General features: G+C 36.0%; 1 protein-coding gene across 2 annotated transcripts in view; it reads left to right on the top strand.

Annotated features, from left to right (window-relative positions):
- Positions 1-18,778, top strand: part of TMEM26 (transmembrane protein 26) — a 50,898-nt gene extending 32,120 nt beyond the window's left edge. The window contains exons 5-6 of one of the 2 annotated variants that reach the window (XM_066349754.1): positions 13,452-13,528; positions 16,181-18,778. In XM_066349754.1, the coding sequence (XP_066205851.1) occupies positions 13,452-13,528; positions 16,181-16,605 (502 nt within the window). In that variant the 3' untranslated portion in view covers positions 16,606-18,778. The remainder of the gene's footprint in view (positions 1-13,451; positions 13,529-16,180) is intronic. The other variant, XM_066349755.1, reaches the window with a different exon arrangement.
- The last annotated feature ends 7,986 nt before the right edge of the window (positions 18,779-26,764 follow it).

Below are 26,764 nucleotides of genomic sequence, written 5' to 3'. Positions count from 1 at the left end.
GATTTTTTATTATTGAGTTGTAAGAGTTCTTTATATATTTTGGATACAAATCCTTTATTAGATATATAAATATCAATGTTTTCTTCCAGTACACAGCTTGTTTTAATTGTTTCATGTCATTTGAGAAACAAAGAATTTTGATATAGTCCCATGTATCAACTTTTTCTTTTATGTAGTTATTTTGGGTGTTATATCTAAGAAATATTTTATTTACCTAAAACTACAAATATTCTCTGCCATCATGTTTTGACTTCATATTTTTGTTCAGTGTGAAGTAAGAGTCTAAGTTCATGTTTTCTATTGTTTTATTTTGGGCGTTATTCCAGTTCTATTTTTCTCCCCAGCTGGAACCAATTGTTTTGGCACCATTTGTTGAAAAAAATATCCATTCCTTATTGAATTGCGGTGGCATCTTTGTCAAAAATCAGTCACATATGTAAGAGTTTTTTTTTTTTTTCTGGATATTCTATTGAGTTCCATTGCGCTATATGACTATTTTATGTCAGCACCACATTATTGTGATTACTGGAGTTTTATGGTAAGTTTTGCAACTGGATATTGTAAGTCCTCTAACACTGTTCTTTTTAAAAAATTGTTTTGGCTATTTTAGGAAATGTTGTATTTCCATAAAAGTTTTATTCAGCTTGTCAAATTATACTAAAAAGAATCTGGTGGAAATTTTGATAATTGTATTAAATATAAGCATCAATTTATGAAGAATAGACATCTTAATACAGTATTGTCTTCCGATCTGTGAACATGCACTACCTTATATTTTATTCAAATGTTCCTTCACTTTCTCTCAACAATGGTTTGTGATTTTTAAGGCATAGGTCTTAAACTGCTTTTCCCTCTCTAATGTCCCCTAGTACTTTTCCACTACTTTACCCAGTGCTTAAAATCTCTCTAGGCTTGTTTCAGTAGAGGTGAATTCAATCTCTCTCCATTATTGCATTATTGCAATAGTCTTGAATAAAGTCTTACTTGTCTAATTAACTCTGGTGCGATTTTTCTTTGACGTAGCCAAGCTGCAGGGATATGGGGACATCCCATGGGCAAGAGTATCTCAGACTCCAACTGCTTTTAATTGAAATTCTACCAGATTTTCATGCATAAAAGTTACTCAGTTTATTATTTGCCTTTGGTTGATTTCCAGAAATCTAAAGTAGTTTTTTTTTCTTTCTGTATTTTTTAAAATAATTTGTCCAGTGTTATATGTATTTGTCTTTTTCTCTCCATTATTTTAGCCCCCTCTCTAAAGAGGTTTTATTTGATGCTTTTTAAAAAGATAGATAAATTCTATTCATTGATTAGCCCTTAGCTACAAGAGTATTTACACTTCCCAAAAGAAATAGTTAAGCAAATTAACAATGTATGACTTTATTTTTATTTTTCACTCAACAGATTTGGTACACTGATCTAACAAATTTCAGTTTTTTTATACTCTTAGGTTTCCAAGTATAAAAGTGATGCTCATATCTATAATTATACTTCTCCAAGACCTTTTGTCTCTTTATGAATAGAGTCCATTGTCTGCTTACATGCTTCTCAGTTGACATTTATGGAGACAGATTACACATGAGAAAATGAGGCAAGACAACTGAGGGAGACAGTTACACAATGCAGACAATGTTGGAAAAATTCACTCCAAAATTCCTTCACGTTTTTTTTGAGTATTTGCCATTTAAATTCAGTGATTCATTTATATTCCAACCTTTAACCTTTCTGAGTAACTTTTACTGTCTGACTTAATAATACACATTTTTCTGCTTCAAAATTTTTCTGGCCATTGTTTCCAAAGTAAATTTTGATAACTTCACTAATAAGTTTCTCAACATACACATTCTCCCATACATTGTGTGTACTCAGATAATACATGCAAATGCAAAAGACACGTATTCACTATTATAGAGTTAGAGTTTGGCTTACTTAGGGCTAAGGTTAGTATATAATTTATTCTTATTTTATGTAATGATGGAATTAAAACACAAAGGGTTTAAGAAGTATGTGCAGTGCTGGCCAGTTGGCTCAGTGGTAGAGCATCAACCCGGCATGTGGATGTCCCGGGTTTGATTCCTGGCCAGGGCACACAGGAGAAGCACCCTTCTGCTTCTCCACCCTTCTCCCTCTCCTTTCTCTCTGTCTCTCTCTTCCCCTCTCGCAGCCAAGACTCTATTGGAGCAAAGTTGGCCCAGGCACTGAGGATGGCTCTATGGCTTCCACCTCAGGCCCTAGAATGGCTCCGGTTGCAATGGAGCAACACCCCAGATGGGCAGAGCATCGCCCCCCAGTGGGCTTGCCCAGTGGATCCCAGTCAGGCACATGTGGGACTGTGTCTTTCTGCCACTTCTCACTTCATAAAAATACAAAAAAAAATGTATGTTCATATAGTAATAAAAATACAATAACTACTATGTCTAGATAATATTTATTTATAACCCACTATGTTCTAAGCACTATTCTAAAAAGTTTTTTTTTTTATTTTATTGAGGTGACATTGGGTAACATAATTATACAGATTTCAGGTGCCTAATTCTAGAACACATTTCTGCACACCATATTTTGTGTTCACCCCCCACCCAAATCAAGTCTTTGTGTTTTAAAGGTTTTAATTGTGATAAGTTAGTAAGTCTTTATCATAAAAATGTGAGAAAAATACTACCATTACCATCATTTTGTAAGCTGAAAGTGATAGGCAAGAGACATTGAGAAAGTCTCGAGCTCAAATGGAAATAATAGTAATGACTAACTAGTAGTGATCTACCATACTTTTTCTGTATGAAGTACTATTCTATGAGCATTATGTGTTTAATGTATTTAAACAAATACATAATAAAATTACCATATAGGATAATATAGCAATCATTGTTATCTCATATTAAAGACAGATATGTTAAAGTATAGCGATGTTAAATTAGTTGTTCATATTTGTGTATATAGTTAATGATCAATCTGGGATTGGAGGCCTGCATCTCTCCAGTGAGAGTTGGACCTTGCACCAGAGCTTATGCTGTCCCATCACTTTCTGCTGCCTTGCAGACAAATTGTACATGAGTTTTTGGTAGAATTATTGAAGTTTGGGATTGGAAGAAACTTCAAAAGTGACCACCTATTGAAAAATCCTCTCTAAAATTTTCTTAACAAGTTTTTGTACAGCCTTTCTTTGAAATTTTCCACTAATAGAGAATATGCTAACCCCAGGGGCAAGTTATTCTATTTTAAGTTAATATTGTTAGAAAGTACTTTCCTTTATTGTGATGAAATTTCGATTATTATAGGTGCAACTAAAATCCTTTGAACCCAAATTGGCCCCCTAAAGTCACAAGAAATAAGTTTAATTTCCTTTCCACATGATAGCCTTCTAAATGTACAAAATAAAGTTTTAAAAGAATTTTTTTTACTTTCCAGTTTCTTGAACTAGTCCATATATAACTTAGCTCTAAGTTCTCTCACCATCCTAGTCTCTCTCTCTTGGAATAAAAAATGTTAAGTGTTCCTCCTAACACAAAGCCCAACGCAGAATATTTCAGATATATTCTGAACACCGTAGGATAGAGCATGGCTAAAACTTTCCATTACCTTCATATAGTCGTGTAATGATTAAAAAGGTAGATGCTGGAATCAGTGATTTAGTTTTGATTTCTGCTCCCAATATATTATAAACACATTTGACTATGAACAAGTTTCTTCAACTATGTATGCCTCATTTTCCCCAATGGTCTAAGTATAATAAGTGGTCTGAGGATGAAGTGTGATCATAGAGTTAAACACTTAGAAACTTGTCTCAACAAAGTTCAGACATTATAAGTAAAATTATTAGAAAATTCAGGCACTTCTTAAAGGTCTACTATAAATAGACATTGGCATTGAAAAGAGGGAAAAGTTATAGACTGCATTTCTCAGGCATTTCTTAAAATTCTAGACTTTATACTTCTTGTGTGAAGCAACTTATGATTGCATTTGATTTTGCAAAATTATAAAACATGTTGCATTCCAGACACATAATTAGATAATAGTAGGGAAAAAAATCTTTGAGCCTTTTTATGACTGCTACAAAGAAATGCTACCTCATCTATCCTATTCTAGATCATCCAGTTACATCCTGTCAAGATCTTTTGGGATCTTGATTTTGTCTTCCAAGGTTTTGGTTTCTCATTTAACCTCCATATCATATGTGCATATGAGAAGCCTTTAATCAGTGTCAAGCAACCAAGTCATTGATGTAATACGAAGTAGAACAGAATCAAAGGCAAAGCCTTCAGCATCCTATTAGAGAGCTCCCTTCAGAGCATCATTTACAGGATTAAGAATCCACCTAACTGTACTCACACCCAGAAAATTTCTTAATCTTGCTTATAAGAACACTATGAAAGGCATTTTCATAAACTTTGTTAAAATCCCAATATCTTTTGTTAATTTATATATTGTTACCTGCCTGGTAATCTTAATTCTATTTGAGGGAGGGAGGGAGGGAGGGAGGGAGGGAGAGAGAGAGAGAGAGGGAGAGAGGGAGAGGGAATACTCATAGTTGAGAGCTGGAGAGTTGAATGCACTTGTTCTCAGGGAACCTGTGCTGAGTCCTAGTAATTACTGTTTTCCATAAAGACTTTCAGAAATCTTTAATCACTTATATAATCTAACTAAGATCAATAGTAAATGTGTCTTTTGTAGATTGAGAGATATATACTTCTATGTCATTTAAAAAGTTAAGATTTTATTTTTTTCTTTTTTGTCAGCAATCTTGTCTTCACCATTAACTGCCAAGACAGATAATGATGCTTTAGAAATCTCATTTACAAACTCTCTTAGAGATTTGAGATCTAATTTTGGGGGGCTTCAATACTTAAAGCATTTAAAGTTATTCTTTACAATCACTTCAATTAGTTTGGTTTCAATTACTCTTCCCTGATGCTTTTCTGTCCCTCTCCAATCTGAAAATCCCTCTTGACAAGGAAGTTGACAACAAAATCTGTTAGTACAACACTAACCTGAAATTGATAACTTCATTTGTATTTTTACTAAAAAAAATGACTTTGATACTTTTGAAATAGTTTTGCATTTTTGTAACCTCTACTCTTTATAACTTCAGTTTTCAAGACCCTTCTTCTAGGATAAAGACATCTGTATATTTTCTAAGTATGGGTCCTTCTTTTGTACATGCAACAGTTCCATTCACAAGTATTTGGTGAGTGTCTATTATTGGCTAGGCATTGTTCTTGGCACCATTGATACAGAGGTGAATAAAACATGTTCCCTGACTTACATCCTAAAATCTGGTGTCAATCTTTGATTATTGGATTTATCTCCTCCCTTGTTTTCCAAATACTGCTTTCTTTTATATGCTGAACTTTTTATTGTTGGCACCATCTAGCCCTTTTGAGATGTATTTTTAAGTTAGAATCTTGGGATCTTAGAACAATTTTCACTTTTTCTCCTTAAAATTTCTTGAAATCAGCCTTCTGATATTTCGAAGCCAATGTCTAACATTTAAACAAAATTTTATTTAGAAAATTAAATTTAACAGGGTAACATTGTTCAGTAAGAGTACATAGGTTTCAGTTAAACACTTTTATAGTATTTGAACTGTTTTATTGTATATGCATCACCCAAAATCAAATCATTTTTTGTCATCCTATATTTGTCTTTCTTTACTCCCTTCCTCCTACCCCTCTTCCACATCCCCCTACCCCTGGTAACCACTTCACTTTTATCTATGTTCATGAGTCTCAGTTTTATGTTTCATCTATGTGTGAAATGATAAAGTACTTAGCTTTTTCAGCTTGACTTATTTCACTCAATATAACATTCTCAAGGTCCATTTATATTGTCATAAATGGTAATACATCATAATTTCTTATGGCTGATTGATATTCCATTGTATTCATGTACCACATCTTCTTTATCCAATCCTCTATCGAGGGACACTTTGGTTGTTTCCATGTCTTGGCCACTGTGAATAATGCTGCGATGAACATGGGGGTGCATGTGTCTTTACGTACCAATTTTCTTAAGTTTCTAGGGTAGATAACCAGTAGAGGGATTTCCCGGGTCATATGGTAATTCTGTTCTTAATTTTTTGAGGAATGACCATGCTTTCTTCTATAATGGTTGTACTAATTTGCATTCTCATCAGCAGTGGATGAGGGTTCTTTTTTCTCCACAGCCTCTCCAATATTTGATATTTCCCTGTCTTGTTGATAACAGCCAATCTAACAGGTGTGAGATGGTATCTCATTGTAGTTTTGATTTGTATTTCATGAATACCTAGCAAAAACAAACATTTTTGCATATATTTGTTGGTCATTTATATGTCTTCTTGGGAGAAGTGTCTGTTCAGATCCTTTGCCCATTTTTTAATTAGATTGTTTGCTTGTTTGTTGCTGAGCTTCATGAGTTCTTTATTGTGGATTATAACCCCTTATCAAAGCTGTTGTTTGAAAATATCTCCCATTTAGTTGGCTGCCTATTTGTTTTGTTGTCAATTTCTTTGGCTGTGCAGAAGCTTTTTAGTTTGATATAGTCCCATTTATTTTTACCTTTATCTCCCTTACCTTTGGGGTCAAATTTACAAATTGTTCTCTACAACTAAAGTTCATGGGTTTAGGACCTATGTTTTCTTGTATGTAATTTATTGTTTCAGATATTATATTTAGGTCATTGATTCATTTTTGAATTAATTTTTGTGCAGGGGACAAACTGTAGTCAAGTTTTATTCTTTTGCATGTGGCTTTCCGATTTTCTCAGCACTATTTATTGAAGAGACTTTCTTTTCTCCGTTTTGTGTTTTTGGCTCCTTTGTCAAAGATGATTTGTCCATATATATATGCGGTTTCATTTCTGCACTCTCAATTCTGTTCCATTCATCTGTATGTCTGTTTTTCTGCCAATGTCATATTGTTTTGATTATCATGGCTCTATAGTATAATTTGAAATCAGGTATTATGATACCTCTGGCTACATTCTTTCTTCTCAAGATTGCTTTGACTATTTGGGGTTTTTATAGTTCCATAAAAATCTGATAATTTTTTGTTTTATTACTTTAAAAATGACATTAGGATTTTGATAAGGATTGCATTAAATATGTATATTGCTTTAGGTAATATGTCCATTTTAACTATGTTGATTCTTCCAATCCATTAACATAGAATATTATTTTCATTTCATGTGTCTTTTAAAATTTCTTTAAACCATGCTTTGTAGTTTTGAGTATATAGGTCCTTGTTCCTTCACATGCTTTGTTAAGATCACTCATAGATATTTTATTTTTTCTGTTGTAATTGTAAAAGGAGTTGTTTTTTGAGTTCATTTTCTGAGGTTTCATTATTGGCATATAGGAAAGCAATAGACTGTGGTACATCGATTTTTTTTATACTATGATTTTACTGTATTGGTTTATTGTTTCTAACAGTTTTTGGTGGAGTCTTTTGGGTTTTCTATATACAGGAACATGTCATCTGTAAAAAGTGATACCTTTACTTCTTCTCCAATATGGATGCCTTTTATTTCTTTCTCTTGCCTGATTGCTCTGGCTAAAACTTTCAGAACTATGTTAAATAAGAGTAGAGAGAGTGGGCAGCCTTGTCTTGTTCTTGATTTTAGAGGAAAAACTTTCATTTCTTTTACCATTTATTATGATATTAATTGATGATTTGTTATATATGGCCTTTATTCTGTTGAGGTACTTTCCTTCTATTCCAATTTTATTGAGTGTTTTAAACATAAAGGGATGTTGTATCTTATTGAATGTTTCCTTCTATTCCAATTTTATTGAGTGTTTTAAACATAAAAGGATGTTGTATCTTATTGATAGGATATATTTCATATGATTTTTGTTCTTTTTTTGTTGATGTGGTGTATCATATTGATCAATTTTACCTATGTTGAACTATCTTGTGCTGCTGGAATGAATCTCATTTGATCATGATGTATTCATTTTCAAATGTGTTGTTGTATTTGATTTGCCAAGGGTTTGTTGAGGATTTTGCATCTGTATTCATTAGAGATATTGGTCTGTAGTTTTCTTTTTTTGTGTTGTCCCTGCCAGATTTTGGTATCAGGATTATGTTAGTTAGCCTCACAATATGAGTTAGAGAGTGTTGTTTCTTGTTTTATTTTTTGGAGGACTTTGTGAAGAAGAGATCCCAAATCTTCATAAATGTTTGGTAGACTTCACTAGTATAGCCATCTGGACCTGAACAATTATTATTGTGGAGGTTTTTGATAGCTGTTTCTATGTTCTTCCTGCTAATAGATTTATTTAGGTTTTCCACTTCTTTGTGGCTCAGTCTAGGAAGAATGTTTAGTTCTAGGAATTTATCTATTTCCTCTAGGTTGTTGAATTTGGTATCATATAATCTTTCATAATATTCTACTATGATCCTTTGTATATCTATGATGTCTGTGATAATTTTTCCTTTTTCATTTCATATTTTGCTTATATGAATTCTTTTTCTTTTTCCCTTAGTGAGACTAGCCAAGGGTTTGTCAATTTTATTAATCTTTTTAAAGAACCAGCTCTTTGTTGTATTAATTTTTTCTACAGTTCTTTTGTTTCTATTTCATTTAGTTCTGCTCTTTTACTATTTCTTTTTGTTTGCTGACTTTGGTTTGCTTTTGTTCTTCTTTTTCTAGTTCCTTAAGATGTGATATTAGGTTGTTTACTTGGGATCTCTGTCACTTCTTGATATAAGTATGTAACAATATAAATAGTATTCTTATTACTGATTTCATTCCATTCTAAAAATTTTGACATGTCATATTGTCATTTTCATTTGTCTGTATATATCTTTTGATCTTTGTTTTTATTTCTTCTTTGTCCCATTCACGTTTTAGATGTTGTTTATTTTCCACATTTTTTTTTTTGTATTTTTCTGAAGCTGGAAACTGGGAGAGACAGTCAGACAGACTCCCGCATGCGCCCGACCAGGATCCACCCGGCACACCCACCAGGGGTGAAGCTCTGCCCACCAGGGGGCAATGCTCTGCCCCTCTGGGGCGTCACTCTGCCGTGACCAGAGCCACTCTAGCTCCTGGGGCAGAGGCCAAGGAGCCATCCCCAGCGCCCGGGCCATCTTTGCTCCAATGGAACCTTGGCTGCAGAGAGGAAGAGAGAGACAGAGAGGGAGGAGGGGGGTGGAGAAGCAAATGGACGCCTCTCCTATGTGCCCTGGCCGGGAATCGAACTCAGGTCCCCTGCACGCCAGGCCGACGCTCTACCGCTGAGCCAACCGGCCAGGGCCATTTTCCACATTTTTGTGGGTTTCTTTACGTCCTTGTTGCAGTTGAATTCTAATTTCATAGCTTTATAGTAATAAATATGCTTGGCATATATTCAATCTCCTTAAATTTGTTGATGTTAGTTTTGTGGCCCAATATATTAGCTGTCCTTGAAAATGTTCCATGCACACTGGAGAAGAATCTATAATCTCATGTTTTGGGATAAAATGTCCTGTAAATGTCTATTATGTCCATTTGTCTAGTGTGTCATTTAAAGCTGATATTTCTTTATTGGTTACCTGCTGGGATGATCAATGTTGTGTTGAGGTCTCCAATTGTGATTGTATTTTTGTCTGCTTATATTTTTAGATCAGTTAGTAGATGTCATATATTTTGGTGCTCACTGTTTCAGTACTTACATATTAAGAAGCATATGTCTTCTTGAAACAATATCCCCTTTATTATTGTGAAATATCCATTTTTGTCTCTGGTTAACTTTGTTGTCTTGAAGTCAGCATTGTCAGAAATGAGTATGGCTACATCTGCTTTTTTAAAAAATATATTATTTGCTTGGAGAATCACTTTTCCAACCTTTCATTTTGAGTCTACTTTTGTTCTTGCAGCTTAGATGTGTCTCTTGAAGGCAGCATGCATTTGGGTTTTGCTTTTTGACCCAATCTGCAACTTTGTGCTTCTTTATTGGTAAGTTCAGTCCATTTACATTTAGTGTAATTACTGACACTTGAGAATTTCCTGCAGCCATTTTATGTTTTCCTTTTTGGTAACTCTGTCTTCTTTAGTTTTTCTCTTCTGTGTTTCTGTCAGTTGTTTTTGTTTGGTGGTATTCCTACTTCTTTCTCCGGTTTCTTCTTTTTGTAAGCTATGTGTTTCAGTAGTGGCTTTTTTGTGGGTGGTCATCATTAGGTTATTAAGAGGAAAATTGTCATATGTATAAGAGTCCTTTGTCTTATGAGTGCTTCTGCTCTCCATACTCCTTTGCTACTGCAAATCTTTATCCGCTTCACTTTTATGTTATTGTTGTCATAGATTTTATCCTTATTTTTATTGTGACCTTATTGGAGCTTTTACTTGTCATTTTGATTTGTTTTGTTCTTTGTGTCTGGTTGAATTACCTTGAGTATTTCCTACAGTGATAGTTTTCTGATGATAAATTCCCTCAGTTTTGGTTCGTCTTCAGAAGTTCTTATTTCTCCTTCATATATGAAGGATAACTTTGATGGATATAGTATTCTGACTGGTAATTTCTCTCTTTCAGTATTTTGAATATTTTGGTCCACTCTCTTCTGGCTTGTAGAGTTTCTGCTGAAAAGTATGATGATAACCTAATGAGCTTTCCTTTATATGCTATGTTCTTTTTTCCCTAAATGCCTTAAGAATTCTTTCTTTGTCATTGATTTTTGACAATTTTATTATGATGTACCTTGGAGTAGTTCTGTTTAGGTTGAGGTAACTTGGCATTCTGTTTGCTTCTTGGATTCTATGCTCTTAAGTTTTTCCATAGCTTGGGAAAGTCTCATTAATTATTTGTTTGAATAGGCTCTCCATTTCCTTCTCTCTCTTCTTCTTCTTCTGATTTACCCATTATTTTTATATTGCTCTTTCTGATAGAGTCAGACAATTTTTTAGAGATCTCTCACTTTTTTTGATTCATGAATCTCTCTCCTGTTCTTTCTGTGGCATCTTCTATTATCTTATCTTCAATGTCACTGATTCCTTTTTCTATCTGGCTTACTTTATAAGCTAAACTTGCTACCTCCATTTTCAATTCATGTATTGAGTTCTTCTTCTCTGTTTTTAAAGTTTAAATCTCCTTGGTGAGGTATTCGTTTTGTTTTCTGAGCTGATTAAGTTGTCTATTGTGTTTTCTTGCATCTTGTAGAGTATTTTCAGAACTTTAATTTTGAATACTCTGTCATTTAACTCCAAAGTTTTCATGTGATATTTTTTCTGGAGATCTTTTATTATCTTTCTGCAGTACATCTCTGTCTTGTATAGCTATGGTATTCAATTTTTTCTCCTTTAATGGCATTTGAGAGTGGTATTATTAAGAACTCTAACAAAAAAAATAACTAAAAAATAAAAATTTAAAAAATACAATAAAAATTTTAAAAATAATGACAGGTAAAAAAGAAAGACCACAGTATACAAACATCAAAAAACAAAAACAAAAAAACACAAAAGCAAACAATATACCAACAAAAAAATAATAAAAATATACAAATTAAAGAAAAAAATTCAAAAGAGTAAAAAGAATAGAAGGAAAAGAAAGAGAAATGGATTTTGGTATTGAGAGGTTACTGTTTTCTTCCAATAGGTGGCACTGGATTACAAGTTTTAGCTCTGTGAAATTTGTGGGCTGTACTCTGCTGAGATATTACTGTCCTAATAAAGTAAGCCTGGCTGCAGTTGCATTGGTGGGTGGAGCATGTTGTGAAGGTTTTATGATTCAGCTTTGTGGCTTCATGGCTCTAGCAATGGTGATCTCAGCCTTCTGGGCACAGCTACCCACTTCTAAATAGTCCCTGGGACCAGATGTGGAACACCTGTATTTTTTAAGGGAGAGCATGGCTTTGGAGAGCTATCTGTGGGGTTTATCTCTGTCACTCTCCATAACGCAAGATGATCAAGGCAGGATCTGGGAGGCTGGAAGGCTGCACTTTAGTTTTCTATGTCTCTGCCGAATGAAGGCTACAGGCTGACCATGGAACACTGGCCGTGACCCAACATTCTGGTTGCTTTGGTTCAGTATCTCCCCTTCTGCCCCTCTATCTCACTGTTCCTCCCAGCAGAAGGAGACCCAGTCACTATGAGTTTCTGTCTTCTTACCCCTCAGAAAAAACCTGGGCATCCAGAGCTTCCCTCCTCCCCATAGTCTGGCAGAGAAAAAGAAAAATCCCAGTCACTCTGAGTTTGTCTTCTCTCCAAAGCCCACCACCAATGCATTATATCTTCTGTCCCCCTTTTCCACCCATCCCACCTTTAGTCCATTAGGTGCTTGCTCCTGAAAGCCCAGCTGGTATTCTTTCTCTGTGTTATAGTTGTGCAATTTGTTGAAATTTCAAATGGAGAGATCAGAAGTATCTCTTACACCGCCATTACTCTGATGTTGTCTCCCAACATCTAATATTTTTCTACATTGCTCTTCCTAAGTGTTGGCATGCCTTTTTTTTTTTTTTTTTTTTGTATTTTTCTGAAGCTGGAAACGGGGAGAGACAGTCAGACAGACTCCCGCATGTGCCCGACCAGGATCCACCCGGCACGCCCACCAGGGGCAATGCTCTGCCCCTCCGGGGTGTCGCTCTGTGGCGACCAGAGCCACTCCAGCGCCTGGGGCAGAGGCCAAGGAGCCATGACCAGCGCCCGGGCCATCTTTGCTCCAATGGAGCTTTGGCTGCGGGAGGGGAAGAGAGAGACAGAGAGGAAGGAGGGGGGGGAGGGGTGGAGAAGCAAATGGGCGCTTCTCCTATGTGCCTGGCCGGGAATCAAACCCGGGTCCCCCGCACGCCAGGCCGATGCTCTACCACTGAGCCAACCGGCCAGGGCCGTGTTGGCATGCTTTTGCCAAACTAAAGACAGCAATATGGACTAAGAGGGTTTGTCATATTTAACACAGATGTTGGCAAATTTGGTGATTAAACCCAACCTCTCTAATTTCTTGTTTTGGGGTTTTTTATTTCCCTTCTTTTTTATTATTCCATTATAACTATGCAAGGATTTTTCAAGAATATATAAGAAAAATATATCTTTCTTTATTTTGTTCTTTTTTTGTGATAGCGACAGAAAGAGGAACAGATAGGGACATAGACAGGAAGGGAGAGAGGTGAGAAGCATCAATTCTTCATTGCGGCACCTTAGTTATTCATTAATTGCTTTCTCATATGTGCATTGACCAGGGGGCTACAGTAGACCGAGTGAACCCTTGTTCAAGGCAGTGACCTTGGGCCCAAGCTGGTGAGCTTTGCTCAAACCGGATGAGCCCAAGCTCAAACTGGCGACCTTGGGGTTTCAAACCTGGGTCCTCCACATCTCAGTCTGACACTCTATCCACTGCACCACCACCTGGTCAGGGGAGAAAGATATATTTCTTATAAATAAGATACAAGATATAATAAACCTCTCAGGGTATACTCAGATATGAGAAGAAAGAGAAAGTTTTCTCTTTTTTAATGTGATCATATTTTTATTGTTAATTTAAAATGTTGTCTGTATCCTAGGAATAACCCTGTGCTAGTCTATGCCATCCTTTTTATCTGGACCTGGAGCATGCTGCAGTTTCCACTTGACCTGGCAGGTGAGTGTGTTGATGTTTTCTCAAAGAAACAGAAAATTGAAACTCTTATATATATAATAAAGCTAAGGAAGCATTCAGGAGATCTGTCATTTTTATTATTTGACATAATAATAAAAATTCAGTTTAGGCACAAAGTTTAGGCAAAAGGTAGATTAAAACTTAGGAAAGTCACCTGCGGACCCACTCTGACACATGGTGAGTGTGAGATAGTTGAGTGTTCACTTCATAGGGTGACTCTTCATCCACAAAGTGGGAATGATATTTATAGTAGCTAGGGATCTTGTGATGACTAAGCAAGATATAGTTTGTGAAGTGCTTAGTATAGTTGCTGGCATATGCATGTTATCTCTTGACATTTTTAAGGGGTTATTTTCATGCCTTCATCAGACCTGTGCATTGAAACATCACAGGGAATAATAGTAGTTTCAGGGCCAAATTGAAAATTAAAATCTTCCTCAGTCATAGCTCTTAGAAGTCCCATTGATCTTATTTTAATAAAGACATAAATCTCTAAGACTTTGCAAGAAGTAAATTGTAGCCAGGTATTTCATGCTAGTGACAATCAAGAGCTACATTGTTTAATACTTTATCCACGAGTCACATGTGGCTATTTAAGATATAAAATTAATTAAAGTATAGCTCCTCAGTCACACTAGCCACACTTCAAGTGCTCAATTGCCACCTTTCACTACTGTATTAGACAGTACACAGAACTTTTTTTTTTTTTTACCATCACAGAGGTTTTTTTGGACAACATTCATCTGGAATTTTCCCATAACTTCTAAGAACCCTAAAAGTCTTCATTTGGGAATCATCCTGGACACCATGTTATTTTGAAAAAAGTCTGGAATTTAATAACTACAATGTCCTTAAGGCTGACTTTTTTGTTACTCTACCCTATGGCCTCAAGATTACAATTAATCTTAGGGTAGGCCTATTTAAATTTTTCTACATCCTTTTTTTTTTTTTTTTTTTTTTTTTGTGAACTCAGCTAGGCTTAGAGGGTTCAGAGGTCATTTCAGACCTTAGCATCTACTTTTCTGAAATAAAATTATCACCAGAATAGAGGGAAAGAGTGGCTGTAGCTTTTTGGAAATACTAAAAATTGAATTACTAGTTAATAATTACAAACAAATGTATGCCAATAACACAAACACACACACTCACAGGCTTTGTCATAATGTGCCCTAAAAGGTATCCTATACTCATTGATCAGCTGGTGTCTTCTGACAGAATATTAGGCACCATCACTTTAGATGTCGAACAATACTTTTAGGAGTTCTCCTGGGAACCTTTTCCTGACCCTAACTTCTTTGCAAAGGCTATTATTGATCTTATGTTAGTTTTTCTTTTATTATTCATTCTGCTTGTCCTCACCTTCCCATATCTGTGGTTTATAGCCTTGCTAAGAAAATTTTTATTTAAGGAAGAAATTTTGTAAACTTTTAGGAGTGATAATGGTATGCAGCTGTTAGAAAAACAAAGACCAAATGTTACTTCTGACTAAATTAATATTGTATTTTTCAGCAAACAGTACATTATGTTCATATCAAAGCAGCTTCATAATGTTTGCAGGCTTTAGTAGACAAGGCATTCTTTGTTTGAAAACTCCAAATGGAAGGCTTTATTATTATTAAAGGATTATTTTCTGCCCTTGACCCTGAATTAAATTCACATTTTAGGAATTAAAACAAAAATGTTTATTTGTTGATTGGACCTCCTTTTGTTCAACTAGAAAGTCAGTAATTAGATCCAGTTTTTGTCGTAAACTGTGAAACAAAACCATAAGGAATTAGACCAAATAAAATAACAATGGCATTTATTTGGGCTTTTTTTTTTCACCACCATTTGAAAAATATATTTTACATGAATTAAGTTTGAATATGAATATAAGTGCTTGGATTTCCACAACACAGTGTGCACATAGGATGAAGTCAGTTAACCACTAAATGGGTAGATCTCAGAGAGAGTCCAGAGCATCTGGGTCAGGTATACTTGGTTCCATCTCCAAACTTGGCAGTCAGGTAAGTCATTCATTATCCCAAGGGAAAGATAATGTTAGAAAAAAGAAAGAAATCAAGGCTGTTATTATAATGGAAAGAAAAAGAATTGGTGACTAGGGTCTTCTCCTCACTGATATCATTGTTATCCTATTTTTCAAAGAAGAAAACAAGCCCAGACAGATAGTAACTTGACCAACATCTTCCTGCTGGAAATGTGGAGGCCAAAGACAGGCACCCAGGCCCCATGACTTGAGGCCTAGAGCATCCTGCTCTGTGACCCCCCTACACTGTAGGCCCCAAGGACAGAGATGGTGGTTCCCTCTGTTCTTTATTCTCTCTATCCTACTCAATTGTGCTTCTCCCAGTGTGAGGACTAGAAGGTGATCTGAATTTCTTAAACAGATATAAACTAGAGGTCTGGCTTTCTTTGATGGGTTTTATTGAAAATATAATACATAGACTTTGAATATAAAATGACCAAGGATGTTAAATGGCAGGGTGGCTTCACCTGTTCCGTCAGAATGAAATGACAGAATCCCTCCCAATCATGAACTCGCATAGCACCCATTGTTGAAGCCTTGTACCCTGAACATTTTTACTTTTTGACATTTCAGAGAGATACACTAATTAGTCTATGTTTTGTCTTTAGTACAGCATGTCGTGCGTCCCTCGTCTCTGACAGCGCAGAGGTTCCCCAGCCTGTTCTTCTGCCAGTACACTGCCGATCTGTGGAACATTGGAATCAGTGTCTTCATACAAGACGGCCCCTTCCTTGTCATGCGTCTCATATTGATGACCTATTTCAAAGTGATCAACCAGATGCTGGTGTTCTTTGCTGTGAAAAATTTCCTCGTGGTGATGTTACACCTCTACCGCTTGGTTGTCTTGGCATTGGATGTCCGCGCCTCCTTGCGACACCAGCCAGAAGCCTTGCGAAGAGAGAACAGAGGCCCAGTTGAACCAGCTGAGAGTGAGGTCTCTCCTGGGGAGTGGGAGAGTGGTTCTAAAGAGGGTTTGGCTCTGCCTCTGCAGGCCTCTCTGGTCACGGCTGATGACCCTTCCCCCATACCATAGTTATTTATTGACGGCAGCATGCGACTAAAATATTTGACTTTTCTTCTTACAAACAGAATTTCCTTCTTTCTTTTTTATAACCTTGCCTATAATAATTTTCCAAAGCAAACAAAATAATTGGTCTTAAACCTGTCCAAATAATATAATGGAGCCACTTTAAGACGGAGCTGTAGCTGCCACTCCAGAGGAACTGCCTTGCATATCTTAATGCCTCATACTTTGGAATGTTAAAACAGGGCAAAACAACCTTCGGACTGGGCCTAAAGCAACCTTGTGTCCCAAAGAACTGTTTGCCAGGATAACAAGAAAGTAGATATTATGACGACTAGACTAAAGGTTACCTGACAAAAATTAAGCACATTGCTTAGAATTAGCATCACTATGTTATGTTATCTGCACCAATAGAAATGCCTTCGTTCTACTGAGGTAATTGTTCCTTTTTCCTTTCTCTTAAACACCTATTGCCTCAGTCTCCCAATGAGCGCACTGTTTGGGTTTCAGTGCATTACCAATAGCTATTTCCACTGATCTCAAATAAATGCTTGTTGCCTTTCACTTTGAAAGGCCTTTTGTTTATAGGTTATCAAACCAAAGCTGAAAATTCTTCTTTTTTAAACTGAATGGAAAGACCTTTGATTAGTGGCTATTGTTACAACTTTTGTGTAATGGTAGCAGACGTTATAGTTGTTCAACAGCTAAGTGATTTGTTTTCCCGGAGCTGTTTGAAAAACTACGGACAGGGTTACAATGACATGCCCTCAACAGATTTAGTACAGACAAACCGTACTGGTTGTTACCTGAAAACAGAGAAGCTTTGAACTTTGGCTCCATTGTCAGACTATCTCCTCTGATCCTTTCTGCAATGTCTCTCTGACATTAAAGAAATGTACATTCAGTGAATGCAGAACAAACAAAGGAGAATGTACCTTTAAAATTACTTCACTGTGAGCTAGAAGCAGTGGAAATTTCTGCTCAGCTTTCATAGTACTGAGAGCCCTCTTCGCTGCACAGACCTTCCTGGGGAAATCATTTTTCTGGGTTGATATGGTATTCTGTCATGGCGCATATGCTCTCACAGAAATTTTATTGCTTTTGGCTGGGCACTGTAGAATTCACAGCAAGCCATTTCAGTTACAGATCTACTGGTTGTGAGGCAGGAAATACTGGGAATGCTAGTAAAGTCACAATTTCCACTCTGAGCGTGATTTGCAGTATTTGTCAGTATTTTACTTAACTGCACTTCACCGTTTCCTGTATAGCCAAGTCGAGTTATGCGGGTTGATGCAAGGAAGCACTGAAGCAGGGAGCCACTACTGGAGATGACCTTTGGTCTCAGGGAAGATGGTGGTGATGGATGCGTGCATCAGTCCTATAGGTGGCCAACAGCCTGAGATTAGTGACAGGGGTCAGATATGTATGGCATGGCATTGTGGAAATTGAGAAATTTACCTTTGTTCCCTGCTTTAAGAGCTCATTTCTCCAGTGTTGAACAGTCCTATTTTTCCTTTATATTCTGCTGTACTTTCTAGATGGAGGTGATTCAAAACATTTTAAAACAACTTTTGCTTTTAAAATATACTGTGAAAATTTACCTGCTATAATGACAGTAATTATATGAAGCAAACAGTTCCAAAACTGTTTTTTGGGGGTTCAAAGCATACTTATTCTTGTTATTATGCTAAAGAGAAACGTTAAATATAAGGCAGAGTATACCCTTAAATTGGGTGTGACTTACTGACAATTAATTGGACAATTTTATCTATAAATGTGTGTGACATGCTCTTCAAAACATTTTTTAAGTTTCACAGGCAGGCCCTGGTAGGCTAGCTCAGCAGTAGAGCATCGCCCCGGCGTGTGGAAGTCCCGGGTTTGATTCCCAGACACTCCACACAAGAGAAGTGCCCACTTGTTTCTCCACCCTTCCCCCTCTCCTTCCTCTCTGTCTCTCTCTTCCCCTCTTGCAGCCAAAGCTCCATTGGAGCAAAAGTTATCCGGGGCGCTGATGATGGCTCCATGGCCTCAGCCTCAGGCGCTAGAATGGCTGCAGTTTAAACAGAGGAGCACCCCTGGTGGGCAGAGCATCGCCCCCTGGTGGGCATCCCAGGTGGATCCTGGTTGGGTGCATCCTGTTTGGGTGCATGCCAGAGTCTCTTTCTCTCTGCCTCCCCACTTCTCACTTCAGAAAAATACAAAAAAAAAAAAGTTTCACAGGCAAATTGTTTTTATACAGGAAAAATAATAATTTCCAATTAATGGCTACTTCAATGCTTGATATTATGTTTCTCTTTCTCTTTTTTTCTTTCACGTGTTTCTAATTTTAACACTATGATTGTAAAATCAAACATGAAACTAATGGAATACATTTATAATTTTTCATAATAATTTTATGAAAGATCAGAAGATCAGGAAATCATATCTATATAAAGAAAGAAACTCAAGAACTTTTAAGGGCATGTTACTTTAAATGCTTTGCAGTTTAAAACAAAATAATAACTGCTATTTATAAAAATGCCTCAGCAGAATCTGTTTTTATGTTGACTGTTTTATGGTGAATGTTCCCCCTACAACATGTATGTACAACTTATTATTGCAGATTTGAGCATGGCATGGTTTTCATGTTTTAATTTTTTTTCTTCTAGCAAAACAAACATTGGGCCTCTAAAAGTAGATGGTGTAGTAACATGGCTGTTGCAAAGATAATGTTTAATGCTTTCAAATCTGAGATTTGGCTTGGCTTTGTGAATGGGCTCCCAGTTTTAAGCAAAGTATTTTGTAATTAGCACTCTTCAGAGGCCTGGGGAATAGAAAGTCCAGAGTCCAGCTTCGCTTAGACTGGCAGGAAGGCAAGGAGCACCCAGGGCCATCTCAACAATTAATGGTGACAAAAATAGAAACATGCCATCATTTCTTATGGCTGAGTAGTATTCCATAGTGTATGGAACATTTACAGCAAAATGGTGGGATCTTGATAACATGATACGAAGCGAAATAAGTAAATCAGAAAAAAACAGGAACTGTATTATTCCATACGTAGGTGGGACATAATAGTGAAACTAAGAGACATTTATAAGAGTGTGGTGGTTACGGGGGGGAGGGGGGAATGGGAGAGGGATAGGGGGTGGGGAGGGGCACAAAGAAAACAAGATAGAAGGTGACAGAGGACAATCTGACTTTGGGTGGTGGGTATGCAACATAATTGAACAACAAGATAACCTGGACTTGTTATCTTTGAATATATGTATCCTGATTTATTGATGTCACCCCATTAAAAAAATAAAATTATATAAAAAAAAAAAAAAAATAGAAACATGCCCTGACAACATTTTCCAAGGAAGACTGTTAAGGGCATCATTGGTTCCCCTAACTGCCACTACTTTCACTCTTTTGAACTTACTGTTTTTATTGCAGAAAGAAAGGCTATATTTCTTTAGTTTATTTAAAAACAAAACATAAATCCAGGTTGTATCCCTAGGCCCCTCATGAAAAGTTAAAAATTTATTGTTATTGTATTTTTTTTTTATTTTAGATTGCTAAACATAGTAATGTTCGAAAACACTCCAGTGTTTGCTGTAAAGTGGCAAGACAGCAGCTACGTCCCATATGTTGACATCCTTGGATTTGTCTCTGTTTAACTTGTAATCAATAACTCAGATCATCTGTCTAATTTGATGCAGGCCATACCTCTGTACCAGCCTCTACAGACACATGCCAATCCCCAACCACCAAAGGAAGCGGCGTATTATTATGGTTGTATTTTAATTACTCAGTTAAAGCTCAGTCAAATGTCCTCCTTCAAAACAGTTCATTTGTGAGAAAATGCGGTATATGTTTTTTAATGATGCGGTGTAAAAACTCCTTTTTAGACATCTTGTGGGTTTTCTTTATCCTTCCTAGCCGAGTCTCAGAGAACATGACATTGCAAGATTAGTGAACTGTCTTTGTCTTTCATGACTTTTGTTATATGTTTTATTTAAGCTGGTACAGATAATTATATGATAATAAAGATTTGCATTGGCAATAACACTCTACTTAATCTTCCAAAATGAAGATTGTTATACAAATGTATAAACTGGCTCTGTTGAAGTTCCATTAACATGCAGCAGCATTTCAGGACTTACAAGACAAGAAAGACAGGACCGAGAAGTATCAGGATTCATTATTATAATATTAATTGTTAACTTAAGAGCAACTTTCCAAAGCCCTGGGAAGGCATGTATTGTTGGTGCGCATGCTCTAGGATTTCCACCTAGGTGTCAGAGTTTAACAAGGACTCTTATTATCTTTGGCATGCAATCTCAATGACTCTTTAATTAACTTTCTTGTTAAAAGAAAGAATTGCAAGAGGCCAAGTCTCTGTCCACTCTCTCTCTACTGTAGTGCCTGAAAGTGAGAGACTGAAATAGTACAGAGGTTTAAAGAGGTAAGTGAAAAAACCAAACAATCTTGAATTTTAAGAAGAGATTGTCACTCTTTTTCTAATTTCAGACTTTGCTTTTTTTATTTAGAGGATATTCTGATATACTCTCAGAAACATCTGATTTGGGGTTAAACTAGGCAGCTGGAGGATGTTTATAGCTCTGGGGCTTCAAATAACATTCCATATGATGAGAGTAACTCTAAACAATGTTTGAGCAATCAACTGCTATAGCCTTATATTTTTTTGAGTGTCCAGCCTCTGAATATTTTATAAAAATATTTTCTCTGAATTATTCATATTTATACTACTTTGCTATGAATGACTTTTGTATGTTGTTATATATACATTAAATAATTTGTTTACAACTCTATCGCAATGTCTACATCTTGCCTATGTTTTTTGTTCTTCACTGTAATTCATTTCATTTAGTTTTAAGCTCTGGTTCAAAAAAACTGATCTATTTAGAGTACGACTAAAGTGGCATTTCAAACTAGTGAGGAAAAACTGACCAATTTTATAAATGATGTTGGGAAATTTTGCAAACCATCTGGAAAAAATAAAGTTAGATTTTTATCTCATGCAATATATAGAAATAAATTCCAGATGGATTAAAGATCTAAATGTAAAACTGAAAACTAAAAAATATTAGAAGGAAATATAAAATGCCTTTAGCATTTGCAGAATGGGAAAGATCTTTCAAAGCAAGACACGAAAACTTTAAAATTAGGATTGACAGCTTTTCCTATGTAAAAGTGTAAAATTTCCGAATAGCCAAAAGTATCGTGAATACATTACTATTTTTTTCCTTTTCAGTACACATATACAAGAGAAATGAGAGTAAAGAAATTAGAAAGGAGGAGCTAATTTTATCATTTCTTTGTAGAAGATTGAGTCTTGAATAACCAAGAAAAGCAGCACAGAAAAACTAAAGAAACTTTTAAAAATAATCCAAAATCTTGGAAAACATTAATGAACTTTCTATATATAAACACACATCACACAGAATACATATCTGATGGAAAGATTTCCGTACAACATGAACTAGACCTAAAAAATATATAGGCATGTACTTAATAAATGTGCAAGATTAATGTAAAAAAACCTTTAAATTTAGAGCTTGAGGACCGTCAGTGAGTAATTTATAAATGGAAAGATATATTCTGTTGGGAGTGGTAAAAAGACAACATTTTAACATCATTGATCATCTGTGCCATTTTTAACATCTCTCCTAAGTTGATGTATAAATCAATTAATTTAAAACAATTTCTAAAATAATATCAACAAAATTTCAATGTTTAATTACTACCCAAACTGATTCTAAGCATTTTGTGATAAAATAAGCATTAAAGGATACCTGGAAAATACTAAAAAGAGAAAAAAATAAGAAAACTTTCAGTATATTTAAATACATTATAAAGCCAAATTTGATTTTGTCAGGCAGAAAAATGAAACAGAATAAGGTCAAGAAATAGACTAAATTACATAAGGATTTTGATAGATGATAAAACATGAGGGGATGATAGAGTATTATAAGTGGTTTAAGATTTTTGAAATATCAAACTGAACTCTTACTTCAATCTTTATGTCCAAAACAGTTCAGATGAAACAAAGAATTAAATATTAAAACTAAAAACATAGAAAACTTTGCTTTTATATTTACAATGTTGAGAATGTTTTGTAAGCAAAATACAAAACTGGAAACCATAGACAATTCATAAATTTTAAGTTATAAAATTAAAAGTTTAACATTGTGAAAATAAGTGAATTCATGGTTTGAACAGACTGGTAAGTATTTTTGCAACATATATGATGAAGCATTAGTTTCTTTAATGAGCAAAGAGTTCCTACAAATTAGAAAAACAAAAATAAAAAACACCCAATATGCAAAATATATAAATATATGATTCAATGAAAAAGGAATAGTTAAGGAAATGCAAGTCAAACTACAATGAGATACCATTTCTCAAATGCAAACTAAATCACAAGATACCATTTTAGAATCATCAGGTTGGCAAAGATTCTGAAATATTTTAGAATTTTGTATTAAAGGAGATCAAGGAAAGCAGGCATTCTTATTCACTGCTAGTGAGGATGCAAATTGTTACAACTTTTTTGGAAGACAATTTGGCAATATCAGTCAGAATTAAAAATTCATTGATCATCTGTGCCAGCAACTCATCTAAGAATATATTCTACAGATAAAATATGCAAAAATGTGTGTGTAAGGCTGTTCAGAGCAGTATAGTATCCACCAATAGTAGCTTCTACAGTAGCACTCATATGGTCATTATTAAATTGTGGAAGAGTTATACTACATATTACCATAAAGCTTTTAAAAAGAATAAAATAGATCCATAAGTGCTTACAGGAAAATCGCAGATTTTTAAAGGTAAAAGTAAGAGCAAAAACCTTGAGGTTAATACATCACTCTTTTTATAAATGTTATCCATACCTGTACAAATAGCTATTAAGTGTATGAAATTATGCCCATTTTTCCAATCCTGCACTTTTTTCTTTTTTTTTTTTTAAATCTTTTCTTTTTTTCAATCAACTGAGAGGCAGGGAGGCAAGGAGGCAGACACAGACTCCCTCATGCATCCGGACCTAGATTCAGCTGGCAAGCCCTCTACAGGGCAATGCTCTGCCTATCTGAGGATGCTGCTTGGTTGCTCAGCAACCGAGCCATTTTTAACACCTGAGGGGAGGCCATAGAGCCATCCTCAGCACTTGGGGCAAACTTGCTCAAACCATTCAAGCCATGGCTGTGGGAGAAGAAGAGGAAGAGAGAGAGAGAGAAGGGAGAGGAGGCAGGGTGGAGTAGCAGATGGTCACTTCTGTGTGCCCTGACTGGGAATCTAAACTGGGATTTTTACATGCTGGGCCAATACTCTACCACTGAACCATCAGATCAAGGACACTTTAAAAAAAAATCTTTATGCTTTCATAGTTTGCAAGTGGTAAGTGTACATTCCTGTCATAATTTTAAAATCAATTATTAATAAAAAGAAACCTCACCAAATCACAGAGCCTACTACTGTGTACAGATACTCTGATGGCATTTTTCAAATAAGCAAACAAATCATCACTTTCACCAAAGGGAAGGACTTTGCCATTATAACTAAGGATAATTTTTAGGCAGTTTACTTAAACCAAAGATTTAACTCATGTTAAATACTGATTGCCTGAGGTAGTGTAAGACCTAGGGAAATGAAATATAATGACTAGATCTTTAAAACCACAGAATAATCAAACTAACCAAAACACATCATTAAATATTACTAGGTACCATGGAGATCATTTGCAATGACCATTCTAACACTTTCACCTTCTCTGACATTTACGGAGCTACCAAAACAAACCACAGAAGAATTCCACGGTCAAGCTGACTTCTTTAGGAGAGATAAAAAACTGAAGGAACCCTGAAGGAGAAAACTTTAGAAAGAATCTGTGCATCTGTTTTCAAGTTCATATTCACGGCCCATCTAACTTGCATGTATGCAAGCTTTTTATAGATTTCTGTTAAATATTTACTAAATTTACAATTGGTTGCAATGTGATCAAATGGGTCATATGTAATTCTGATCAAATTATTGAAGAAAACAAAAATTCCTAAACCAACCATATGTCAGATATCATATAGTCTTTATATCCAAACTAAGAATTTTGGGCAAGGGAAATTGGATCTACAAGACAAAATATGTTTTCTCTGTGGATACTGTTGTTCAGTTTCTGCCAAGTACATAGCTGGAGAATTCAGATGACTGTGGTTCTGGGATCTTGGGGGTTGTTTCTACCTTCTGTCAAAGAGTATTCTTCCCGATTATTCAAAGGTTCCCATGTGATCTGAGTGGCAGCTAACAGCTGGGTCAAAAGTTATAATTATTTCATCAGCTCTCTTTTTCTCAACAGACTCCTATAACTAGTGGTTTGTATTGGTATCTAAATTCAACCTTTCCTGGACACCATGCCTAAATTGCATCTCCCTTCCTGCATATTCTGCAAACATCACACAATCAATATGTATAAAACACATACCTTACTGCACCCAGCTCCCATTATATCCCCTCCCAGGGCTCCATGTAATGGTTAGCAGCATTTCCAGCCACTCGGGCTCCCGTGCTGGCTCTTCTTTCTTATTCCTCTACTTAAGTAATGCCCAAGTTCTTTCAGTTATGCTGTTTGTGATTCCTTTTGATCTTGAACCTATCCTTGTATTTCAACTGTTACTATCCTAATTTAGTGTCTTATCATTTCTTGCCTCAGTGACTGCAGTCATTTCCCAACTGGTTATTCAACCTCCTAGTTTAATGCCCCACAATAATATTTCTAACTGCATTTAGAACTGTTCTACAATGCATAACTGAACATGGGTCTCTTGTTTTTAAAATGCTTTTGATAATGCCTCAGTGCCAACAAGATCAAGCATAAAGTCCCAAAGGAAATCTTTTAAGACCCTAACCTGTGTTACTATGTGCTGACCCTAACCTGACTTTTCAACTCTGATTCCCAACACTGCACACATACACACAGCTGCCACCATAACATACTGTTCATACTCTCCTGAACTTGTCATTATTGCATATATTGTGACATGTTTTTATATACTGCTATTTATTTTCTCAGCAACGTCCTCCATTACCATCACTCAGTTACTGATTCTTGCTTTATTCATCCCTCACCTCTCATGGGTGGTCCATTCTCCAGCCAGACTTGATGGCTGGGGGAGGAGAAGATTGTTCTGTACCCTGGGGGAACCCAGGAAAGTGAGCATGGACATCCTCTGAAAGAAGAGTTCTTCTCTAGTCCTGGGTCCCTGATTCCTAAGGTTTCCCTTGAAGAAGCAATGCTGATGAGAACTCCAGGTAAGACCGTGCTGATGTAGAGCTCTGGTCTTTTTCACTTATTGTGGCCTTGGACTATGGTCTGCAGGATAAGCAACAAGTCAGGGGTCCCTGGAAGATTTCCCCTTTCTTCTCAGGTCCAGAAGCTTCTCCTATATTTCCTAACCTAACAGCTTCTATTTTTATTGCCTTAGCGATGCCTGCCCCTGCTCTTTACAAAGATTCTCTCTTCTAGCAATATTTCCCACTTGGTAGTCACCAATATTTGCAAAAGCCCTCACAAAAGTGTCTGAAAACTCAAAGATCATGTCTGCCAGCTTCCAGAACCGCCAGTTCTCCTTTACTGTGTATTCATTGCACTTTGTACTATTCTTTGTCTCAGTATTTTATCATAATAGATGTAATAATTTGTGTATGAGTCTGTCTCCACCAGGGTAGGAACCATGTCTTATAATCACCATACAGCTCCAGGCATATTGCAATTTGGTTTGTTCTCAGAATTCATCGAGCTTCCTTCTGTCTTGGGGAATTTGTTCTAGCTGGTGCTTCTTCCTAGGACAGCCTGCAGTCCCAATTCCCATTTTCTGAGAGCTGGATTCTTCTTTCTATTTGGATATCAACTTAAATGCAAGGTCCTCAGCTAGGTTGTCACTTTCTCCCTCCCCCAGTAACCTCCATCACATAGAGCTTTATTTTATTCCTAGCATTTATCACCAGTCAATGTTATCTTTACTTTATATATTTGCTTATTTACTGTCTATCCTACCTACAACGTAGAGGTCAAGGGTATCTGTCTTGTTCATCTCAGTATTCCCAGTGGCTAACTGCTCCAGAATTACTGTTGAGTGAATTATTTTTTCTGTGCTTTTTTATATCCATAATTCTTTTACAAAGCTAAGTC

The sequence above is a fragment of the Saccopteryx leptura genome, chromosome 9 (assembly GCF_036850995.1).
Source record: "Saccopteryx leptura isolate mSacLep1 chromosome 9, mSacLep1_pri_phased_curated, whole genome shotgun sequence".
Taxonomy (NCBI): Eukaryota; Metazoa; Chordata; class Mammalia; order Chiroptera; family Emballonuridae; genus Saccopteryx; species Saccopteryx leptura.
Note: the sequence above shows the minus strand (reverse complement) of the source record. Positions and strands in the feature narration are given on the sequence as shown.